The sequence below is a fragment of the Toxotes jaculatrix genome, chromosome 11, assembly GCF_017976425.1.
Source record: "Toxotes jaculatrix isolate fToxJac2 chromosome 11, fToxJac2.pri, whole genome shotgun sequence".
Classification (NCBI taxonomy): domain Eukaryota; kingdom Metazoa; phylum Chordata; class Actinopteri; family Toxotidae; genus Toxotes; species Toxotes jaculatrix.
Window position 1 is genome coordinate 10,430,435 of NC_054404.1, and position 11,426 is coordinate 10,441,860.

The 11,426-nt window shown below is 40.2% G+C and overlaps 1 protein-coding gene across 1 annotated transcript; it reads left to right on the top strand.

Annotated features, from left to right (window-relative positions):
• The first annotated feature begins 2,098 nt into the window (after positions 1-2,098).
• LOC121189772 (filensin) lies at positions 2,099-11,201 on the top strand. The gene is made up of 8 exons (XM_041050212.1): positions 2,099-2,472; positions 3,728-3,788; positions 4,233-4,328; positions 5,363-5,455; positions 7,604-7,717; positions 8,669-8,889; positions 9,437-9,528; positions 9,719-11,201. Exons 1-8 carry the CDS (start codon positions 2,099-2,101, stop codon positions 10,720-10,722), a joined length of 2,055 nt encoding a protein of 684 aa, XP_040906146.1. The 3' UTR covers positions 10,723-11,201.
• Positions 11,202-11,426: the final 225 nt, after the last annotated feature.

An 11,426-nucleotide genomic window follows, 5' to 3' on the forward strand; every position in this document is an offset into this window, starting at 1 on the left:
AATGTTACCGGGGAATAAGCAGCAGTGAAATGGAATCCATGCTAATATATATATAGTTATATAGGCTGCAAATTACTGGATGTTCAGTTGGGTTTATCTGTTTCTGTAGGACATAGGCATGTATTAATATGTAGTAGTACGTGTGGAGTCCTTGTTACAGTTACACACAAAAAAAAATTGTGAATCATATTAAAATCAACTTTCTCTAACTTGTGCCTTTAAATGTTACTGCACACTTTCTGCATGTCCTTCACAGTGTGGAAAAGGATTTAAAGCTGACTTCACAATGAAACCTCAATGACGTGTTTTAAAGAATGATGTACGCCGTGCCAGTATATGCTGTGCAGTATGCAATAGTGTCCACATCAGTAACATGATGGTCTATAGATTACCAATGTCTCAGTGTGCTTATATTATGTAATGAGTAAATGTTGTGGATGATTTAGGAGCCATTCCACAACAGATACATGAGGACAGACTGATGTACTGCATACATCTAGTGCTTCAGTGACTGATACCAATCCTTGTATGCACAGGGAGATTCACACAGGCACTGAGTCCGGCATCCTTGAAGAGATCGCTCATTAGTTGGAGGGAACAACTGTGGTTTTGGTGCTGTGGGAAATGGCAAGTGCTGAATGCTAAACAATAGAACACTGTGAATGTCATTTCAAATGGGTAAGATTGATGATTTTGTCTTTTAAATGCAGCGTTTCTGGCTGACATTGTAAGACAGTTTCTGCTTTTATGTTTGTTAGTGTCTGATATACTTTCATGAGGGGTTTTTTTCTTTCTTCTTTTTACAACTGAGAATTGTAATTTAAATTTCCTCTTTTATCAGATATTTCAGTTATATACTTTCTTTTACTCCATTAGAGTTTTTGTTTTGTGGTTTAATTTTCATACTTCAGCTATCACAGTCTGCCCTTGAGCCACCAGCTTTGTTGCGGCCAAAATATGCTGAAATGCTGATGTAAACCCATCTGACGTGTGTTTCATTCAGCCGTTTTACGAACAGCTTGCTGGATCTGTCCAGAGGTACATTTTGACTGACCTTGTACCACAGCCTGCAGAGAGCAAGCCAAAGCAGGAGCTCCTCTGTCTCCCCCAAATGCTTCTATCACTCTCACTCTCATCTTTTCTAAATGTTACTATAAGTGTAAGAGAATGGATATACAAAATGGAAATGAAGAGATATAGAGATGTTGGCTACCGACAGTTGAACGCAAAAATTGTCACTTTGTCTACTTTCCATTTGAACATGGGCTTTGCTGTTTGTTTTTCTTTTAAACAACACAATGTAGAAATAAACTTTAATTAGATATTTAGGTCAGCCCTTAGTTTCAGTTCAGTCTCACATTGTCACTGTTTGTAGTGCTATTTTTCATTATATTTTGGCTAGAACCGATACCATGATAAAAACAATCATTAAACATTCACTTTACTGTATAACCATGTATCTCTGTAACTGGGCCTGCCAGCTAAACATCAAACATGATTTTTTTTTTCTATAGGCCTAATGTTGTTTTGTGTAAGACTTAACACTATGAAAACATAATTTGTACCCACTTGTGAACAAAGAATAGGCTACAGTTTTTTGTTTTTTTTTAGCCCAGTGCACAGAGTGTCAACACTTAGCCACTTTAGGCAGGAGTAGTTTTTCTACAGTCCACACAAAATGAGCTGCACGAAATTTCCCCTCTGTCCTGTGCGGGCCACCATCCAATCTGCCATATTAAACAGGGATCTAGAAAGCAGCTGACTAAGAACCAAAATAATGGTGTGTGACAACCCAGTGCTTTCGCGGGGCGGTCAGTTGTTTGTATTTGTGGTTCTGCTTTGTCATCAACAGCATGGCTTTTCTAATCTCTGCCACAAAGACAACAATACACCCTGGAAGGCCCCAGGCTCGCAGCATGTGTGGCCACAGCCAGGGGGAGGTTTTGGGGGCTATTTCGCCACCAGACAGTGCTGTGCTGCGGTTAGTCTAGCATGAGACAGCCAAGGGTGAGCACCCGAGTTTTCACACAATAAAGGTGCTGAAGGGGACCAAGCACTCCAGGGATACCACCAGCCCAGGGGAGACAAGCGTACCACCATGTTCAAGACCAGTTACCTGCGCGAGGTGCGCAAGGAAAAGTATGAGCGCTCAGATGTCTTCGATGAGGAACCTGAGGACTCTGAATCCTATGCAGGCATCTCAGCCATCCAAGGCTGGGAGAGCCTTCAGGAGCTCAACAGCCGCTTTGCCCGGTACATCAACAGGGCGCGAGTCCTGGAGCAGCGCAACGCCGTGTTCCGCAAGCAGCTGGAGACATTGCAGCGTATGGAAGAGGCCAGTGGCCTCGAGGAGGTCTTCACAGAGCAGACTGAAATCAACAGACAGCGCATTCGAGAACTGTCCTCCGACCGTGCCAAGCTGGAGCGAGAGCTGAAGGATGCTTGCCGCATGCTAGATGAATTTACCAGCAAGTAAGAGAGTGGGCATTGGTTGGTCTTATCTGTGTGTCAAAGGTCAAACTTTTTCCTCAGAAACTGAGATATTAGAAATTTATAGAGATATGCTCAGAATTAAGAGGAGGCAATGAAGAGATATAACCCTTAAAAGGGGAAGATGTTGGTTGTAAAAAGCAGATAGCTGATACTAAACAGGGAATATAGGAAACTATGAATAAATAGATAATCAATGCATGTGATTTTCGAAGTAGTCATTATACTAACTTGTAGTTATGATCAGGTATGTAATCACGAAAACTGCTGAAATATTACTTTATACTAAATACTGTTCTGTACTCTGTATGATTACTTCACAAGACAAAATGTCATGAAACAAGATGTTAGACATTAAACTGAAATAAATATTGGTTAATTCAACAGCCAAACTGCACCCAAATTTGCTAACTTACCACTGGTCATATTCATGTACACAGTTGTAGGTACATTTTCCCAGGTTTTATGAAATCCATCCCTGCTCCTCCCCAATACAATAGAAGCTGTTCACATAAGTCAGCATTTTATATATATATAAAAAAATCAACAGTCAAGCTCGTTCCAGAAACTTGTTATTCTGGATAATCCATAGAACGTATTGTGTTTACAGAAGGACTATTTGTTCCAGTGAAAACGGTTCACAATGAGGTTTGTGAATTATCCACAGTAAACATTTTTCAATGCCGTGTGCACCACAGACAAAATCCCATTCATCTTCATTGTATTCAGTGTGTTGGCAGGAATCACAGAGGCCCTCAAAACGTGGACATAAAAACTCTGCATGGCTACATGCCATTAGACACAGAGCCAAAAATGTTTTAAGGTGAACCAAACCTTTAATTACAGCTATCTAGAAACATGGTGTAATCAGCTGTCTGTAGGCGGAAAATCCACACTACATTATTGATGAGTAGAGAAGAATATTGACCAACTGTGGTGTTATCAACCGGTGACGATAGCTGAATTTCACCACATGTAGTTTCTCTTTATGGCTCTGACTCATTACAAACAGAGGGGTATTGAGCTTCAAGAAGGAGATGAGTGTTAATCTCTGCTGTCTCACTGCGAGCACACATCCAAACAAGCATGCAACTAGATTCAAATAACACAAAGCTGTGTAAAAACAAGCCCATAGGTCCTTTGTGCAAGCAGCCTATTATGACCCATAGTTATGTTTTATTGTTAGGTGACCTCTATGCAGCCATAGTAATTATAATCAAGATGTTTTATGTTCCAGATATAGAAATGAATGTGATTATCAAGAACAGCTGCGGGGCACGTTGGAACAGTTAAACAAGGTACTGTCGATGAAATTAAGGTTGTTTACGCAATCATGCAAAGGCAAACATTTTAGTAATACTCCAACTTTTAAACATGGAAAAACCCTGTGTATGTGAAAGCAAAGATAGCTTTTTTTTCTTTTTCTTTTTCTTTCTTTTTTTTTTTTTTTTTTTTTTACAAATGATGGGAAAAAGTAATGAATAAAAATCAAATGAGATTTTATTTTTGCTATAGTGGTTTTGCTACACCTTAGATAAATTGAAGAAATTTAATTCTCCCTTAGATTGCCAGTATGACACAGGGTTTGACTTTTGAGAGTTTTCCGCATCATTGTAAGACTGCAGTATGTCACTTTGGGGTTCTTTGGCTTTTCTTGACCTCAACACTCTTCACACTGTACCTTTTATTACCATTTTTTCCCTTGGGCCCCCTACTGTTGTTCTTCTCTTCTCTGCTCACAGGAGGCTGACAGTGCTCTGCTGAGAAACCTGGAGTATCAGATTCAATCACAGTTCCTGCAGGACGACATCAGCTCCACCAGAGACAGACACAAGAAGGTAAGTGTTGCTAATGGTAAACGATCAAAATGGACTCATCTAAAAAATAAACTAACAAATAATGTAACTCTGTGTATACAATAACCAAGAAATTTTGCATGGATTTATTGGAAAACTCACAAGAAACTGTCAAGAAACCTTATCTCCATCAAAGAATATTGGTTCAAAGTATTTTACAAAACAACATGTGTTTTTCTTCCTGTTGCTTTTGAACACTGCTGACCTCAGACCTACTCTTCAAATGACAGGGAACAAAACCTTGACATAGGTGCCAAAGGATCTGTTATGATGTAGCTGGGGCTTTAGCAACAACTTACCTTCTGTGATGTGACTGAGGAAAGGATTGCAGAGATATTGTAACGCTGCTCCTCACAGGGACTCACATCTGACAGAAATGCACAGGGGGAAAGACAAAAACTAAAATATTACCCTCTGCACAAGAGAAATGGCTTGAAGGTGCAACACAATGGCCACAAATATACTGAGACAAAGGAGAACTAGGCTGTTACATAATGCATCAGGTGCACTTTTCATAGACTTTCAAGCCTGAGCAATTTCTCTCTTTCTTAGTTTCACCCAGTGCTGCTTTTCATGATGAATTAATCCATGACTCTGCAATATTGAGATAGCACATCAAAGGGCACTGCTTTTACTATATTATATGAGAAAGAATAGGGAGTCGTCTCACATGAATATTAGGCTTGTGCTCCTGAGCTTTGAAGCATCCCTCCGGAGAGAGGAAATATAACTGCTCTTTATTACTGAGTCTGGGATCATGCTTGTGCAAACGGATTTTAAAGAAAAAAGTATATATATATATTTGCTGTGAAGAAATGCTAGCACCATTTATAAACATATTTCACCTAAAGCCTTTTATCCTAAGTAAGAAGTGAGTGGTAAATAAGCAAGAGTTTTGTGAGCAGACCAGATGAAATGGTTCAAGTTCGCAAAATGGAATAGTTTAGGGATGCTCATCCTTTTGCTGAGTTGTGTATTTTATGTTTTCTTTATTTTACTCATCTTACCCTGCACAGAACCTCGCAGAGATCCAGACCTATGTAAACATTTTGCAGCAAATCAACCAGACACTTCCCCTTGTTCCCAATGTGTCAGTGGGCATCTCTGAGGTGAGGTCACTAATGCTGACACTGTGTGTGCATGTGTGTGTGTGTGTGCCTGCCGTCCCCCCAGGGAAGAAGATGGTGTTTTCATGTGTCATCCCTGGCTACGTGTCTGGGGTTGATGAGGTTGCTGGCTACTCAGTCCAAGTGGTTGCCTGTGCCTGCATGTCTGTGTTTTTGTGTATGTGTGTGTGCACGTGTGAAAGGCAGACAGTAAAACAGTGCTCGGGAAACATGGACAGACCAGCAGTTTGAGAGTGTCAGTACATATGATGAAGCAAGTGCCAGGAAGAACGGCTGTGCATGCTAATTTTTGAGGAACTGCGCCACAGTGATTAGGGTCTCCGTAGCAGATTGGGGTTTTATTTATACAAACATTTCTCAGAGGCAGAGCAGCCTCTGATGCAAAAATGATTTAATTGGGTAAATCTCAGTGGGCAGAGACAAAAAGCCACATCTCATGGCTACACTGCTGAGCTGAAATCCTGTGAAAAAAAGAAAGGAAAATGTTAGCAAGAGTTAATATTATGGAGACTGGTGGTGTTACTAGCATCTTGGTGCCAGCTATGTACAGATGAGTAATGAAAAATTGTTCAACATTTAATACAAAATACAAAACGTACAATATTATAGCTAACATTACAAAACATTCTTTATCAGATCTTTTATCTTAATCTATCACTGGGCAAAAAAGTTGAAAGCTTTCCCACTGACTTCCAGGCTTTTAAGAAGTTGTGTTACTGTGTGGCTTTGTAAGACAAGCTAGTCAGTGAAAATGTATAATAATTGTATAAAATATAAAGGTGCATTCTAGCTATGTAGCTAACTTAGCTTGTTCGCCTAGCTGACCATTTTCAGTCTCATGTAGCCTAACAAGTACCCTGAATGCCATGATGATGAACAAATAAGGGAAAAGATATTATATTATATTATATTATATTATATTATATTATATTATATTATATTATTTTATTTTATTTTATTTTATTTTATTTTATTGTATGTGTATCACACTCACTTAAAATTATTTGGCATAAGAAGAGCCTGTTTGCTGCAGGCTTATAACAAGCTAACGAAATTTCTGCAATAGCATTGGCTGGACATACAAACTAACTAAATTCATGCCTACAACGTTTGATAACAAATCACTGTAACAACATAAAACTTGAGCCAACTTGAAAGAGATTCAAATCATAACTACTGCTTATTAATTAGAGCTGTTAATTAGAGATGCGGGGTTCGGTCGTTGTTTATTGTCGGACCTGTATCGGCGACGCACCAGTTTCAGAAAGTAGCGTAGGAACGTTTACGAATTGACTCTACTACGGACCTTGGTTAAATCTTTGTCTGTAAGTAATGAGAAATTGCATATATTCTTCTACATTGGGGCAAGTTGGTCGATATATTTTACCACTTTTATATCTTGTTTTTGGCCGAGTTATGCTCGTTAGTTTGTTACATTGACGTAGTTAATGTCTGTACAGGGTGATGCGATGTTTTAGACTGTACGCCAGAGGGCGTCATTATATGTCGCAGGCTGTTCAGTCGGTCTTCTTTATATGTATCTGCTTATTTTATTTGTAAACGTGCAATGTAAGGTTAATATGTTGGTAATGTTTATTATTTTTTCAGTCTTACAAAAAAACTAAGTTGAGGAAGGAAATACAGAAGAATAAACTGAGGAGATCCTCAAAACAACTTTCTTCAGCTTCCTTTTTCTTCTTAAATGTTAACTATCTGTCTAGCTATACAAGGTGGAAATGTACTGCGAGGGCAGAATAAGAGATAAATATCTGTTTTGAATTGAAGACAATAATCAAAATGTCTTGATTTATGTTTAGCCCAAAGTTATACCTTGGGTTTTTGGGGTAGCCCTAACACAGATGTAACTAATTACGTTAATTATCTTCAGGTTTAGGAAGCATGTTGCATGCTAATTTGGCATTCAATTTAACAAACTTAATATTCAGTTCAATAATTTAATTGTAATAGCTTTAATGCTCTTAAATTCAGAAGTGAATCAGTGAAGTTTTTAGCACAGTGAGATTTCAGACAGAGACTTGACTGGCATTTGTGTGTGTGCAGTGTAACCTCCATGCTTTACATACACACTGCACTTCTCCGTTCTAACTGATTTGTTCTCAATGTGTGAAGGAGCAGGAGAAGCTGCTGGCCCAGAGGAAAGTGCCAGGGCTGCAGAGTCAGCTGGAGGAATATAAGAGTGCCCTCTGTCAGCTACAGGCCCAGAAGCAACGCCTACAGACTGAGGTAGGTCACATGGTCACCATGACAACAAGAGGTTTCATGCTGATTCCACGCAGTGTTTCCCACCTTTCTTTTTTTTTCTTGCCAAGCCAATATTTACAGAAAAACGCATGAAAGGAGATGAGTCCTCAAAGGAATCAAGTGTATTTTCATTCATTTGTTTGGTCTATAAAATGTCAGAATACAGGGGAGTAGGGACAATCATGTTTTTCGGCCCAAGGTGACATCTTTGGATTGCTTGTCTTGTCAGTCCAAAACCCAAACACATTCAATTTCCTGTCACAGAAGACGAAGAAAACCATCGGTTTAGCTCTAACATGTGAGAATACCCATTGGCTGTGGTGTGTCTTATTATCCAAAATCTGGTCAGATCTTAAGTAAAAAGATAAGAATGCTGGCGCATGCTTAGTGCTTAGTCTGTACATGCTTATAGAATTATTTTTGAAGGGGTATGTTGAATTTACCTTTTGCTTTTCTCATTTCACTGTTTTTATCTATGAATAAATGAATGTAACAGCTCATTGAGCAAGGCATTTAAAAGGTTTTCACACTTGAGCCTTAGTAATATTTTGCCAATAGCTGGTGCTGAAGAAATACCACTAGATGTCAGCCATGACCATCTAATGACAGACAGCTACAATTTAGAGAAAAAGAATGCAGCACAATCAAATGTAGTATATAAATCGAATTCCAGAGCGAGTGTTTCTTTATGTGGCCTCCTCCTTTGTTATTAACCAAAGACATACCTCTGCTATCTGCACAAATGATAATAATAATAATACATTAATTGAAATTCTACTTTTAAATTTATTCTTATTTTTCATTTCTCTTGATTTCTTACTTTCTTCTAGTATTGTTAGTATTGTTATTATTAATAACATCAGTGACAAATCTCCTCAAGTGACTTTTTAATCATAATTTCATACTTAAACTCTGCCCCTCTGTCTCTTTCAGACTACAATGTTGGAGCAAGCCATCAAAAACACACAGGAGAGTTATGACGATGAGATCCAAATGTACAATGAGCAAATCGAATCTCTGCGAAAGGAGATTGAGGAAGCCGAGAGGTCACTGGAGAAGATCACCAATGAATGTCGCCACCTGGCCATGTACCAGACATCTCTTGAGAATGAGCTGGAGAGGTACAAGAGGATCATCGAGAATGAAGATAACAGGTACACTGCCTCCAAAAGGTCACTGACACACAGACACACTTATTGAGTGTTCTAATTATATTACTTTTTTTTCACATTTTACTTGCTTACTTTTTTACTAATCATACTAATCATTGTTTCCGTAAATCTTTTCCAACTTCCTCTCCACACATCCAAGAGATACCATGAGAATTATCTTGTACCTCTTGATAAGCACCTCTTTGTTTTGGTAATAGTTTGGGAACAGACATTAAAACCCCCACATCCCGAAAATGTTCTGAGAAGGTACATACTAGTACAACAACGTTCATGCAGGGTGCAGAATCAGCCAGCAGATGGCACTGTGTGAGAACAGATGTTTTCCTTCACCACACTAGTATGACAACAAGCAGAATGGGTTTGTTTTCATGTCAGATTAGCTATATTTGTGTTATTCAGTTACTCATTGCCTCCTTTTTTTAAAAAAAAGTGTGAATTACCAGTTTCCTCACCAGGTTTTCCTGCATAGCTGAGCTGTTCAGCATATGGCTGTTGAATGGCTGACATTTCACTGCTGTCTTTTCTGCAGGTTGAATTCAGCGATAATTGGCACTCCCATTACCCTGTTCACTACTAATTACCGCTACACTCATACACCCACTGCTTCAAGCAGGGGGAGAGGTAAGGGCACAGCTGGTTTACATTGAGAATCACTATTGAGTGCACATACAATCAGCTGCCATTGTTAGAAATAACTATACTCTCTTAGAGATACAGTTTTGCAAAGCTAATGAAGCTGCATACCATTCAGAGTACACACATTTTTTCTTAGTTCACCGGTTGCAACTAGTTTGACCTCATTTGTGTCCAGATATCACCCAGGCTATCCAAGAAATCACCAGCATCAAGCCCCGCCAGAAGATCCTGGCCAAGAAGGTCCTGAAGAAGAAGGAGCTGACCCCAAAAGATGTGATAGACAGTGGCCAGGAGGAAAGAAATGGGGGAGCCGTTGGAGAGACTCCAGATGAAGAAACAAAGGTGATGCCATCTGAGGAAGTGCAGGAGGACAGGGTGAAGAGACAAGAGGAGAGACCTGTTCACAGTGGAGTGTCCCCACAGGATGTCCCAGATGGAGCTCAGATCAGCAAAGCCTTTGACACTCTTTGTAACATTGTCAGAGACAGAATGAGGAGATACAAGAAGCCTGAGCCAATTGCTGACTTCTACACCAAGGGCCGTTATGTCCTTGTTACTGGCGATGGAAGCTACCCGGATCCCTGCTTCTACACCTCTACACCATCAGCTGGCCACATCTATGTCACTATCAGAGATGGAATGATGTCTCCCTATGAGCCCTACGGGCGCAGTACACCCTCTCCTCCACCTCCTCAGCCCATTCTTGACCCCAGGCCTCTCAGTCCCACCATGCCCCTTAACGCAGGGGGAAAGGAGAACAATAAGGGTGGAAGAGGTAAGGACAATGGAGGTAAAGGTAAGCAAAAGAGCGAAGAGCCTCACCCCCACTCTAAAGATCCGAGCCCAGTCCCTCCACCCACTGGTCCAAGCGCCGGCCCTAAAGAGCCTACCCCAGCTGCTGATCAGTCCAAGAAAAGCAGGGATGACAATGGCCCAAGCGGACCCACTCCAAAGCCAGCGCCTCGTGGTGCCAGCACCAGCTCCAGCTCCAGTTCTAGCACTAGCACCAGCACCAGCACCAGCTCTAGCAGCTTCACTCCAGATGCGATGAGCTATGAGAAGGTGGAGGTGGTGGAGTCTGTGGAGAAGTTCTCCAATGGCCGCAAGGTTAAAGGATATGAGGAGACTTCCATGGTGGTGGAGACCATGATCGAGAAGTCCAGCAAGAAGAAACACTGAAACCACGTCACCTGACATGAAGAGTCACTTAACTCCACTGAGGTCCTGCATGGTCCAGGTCCTCTAACAAGAAGACAATACTGATGTTGGTATCAGACTACATAAATACCACTGTTCCTCAAAGTGCTGTAATAAGACCAGTGCTTTGTCTCTGATGGAGACCAAAGATGCTTAAGGACCATCTACACATTCCTGCTTTGATTTTCAAGCTCCTCCATTTGCTTGCAGTCTCTGGTCTTGCGTCCAGAATACGTTTTGCTGGTTTCATAAGTACTGCTGTTGTTGTTCGACTTAACACCCATGATCATGCTATGAGTCCTTTACTGTCTGAAAACTTGGGAGAATGAAAAATGAATCTCCATGCCACCTGTAAAAATTCCTAAGAAAACAAATAAAAAACTGAGAAGTTGTGCCACCCTTCAGAACTCTTAGAATTTCAACTTTCCCCTTTTGAGCTCATTTGTTCAATTGGATGCCACTGCCTGCCCTCAGCACTAATTTGCTGTGTATTAATTTGCTTTGATATATTGAATAATAAAAAAGATTCAAACATCAAAATATTTTGTTCGGTTTGGTTTTAGGCAGAGTCTGTGTACCATGCACATCACACACACACACACACACACACACACACTTAATAGGTTATAAGTCCATCAGTGCATATGTATTTATGGACACAAACATTTTGGCTTGTAAAAATGCAC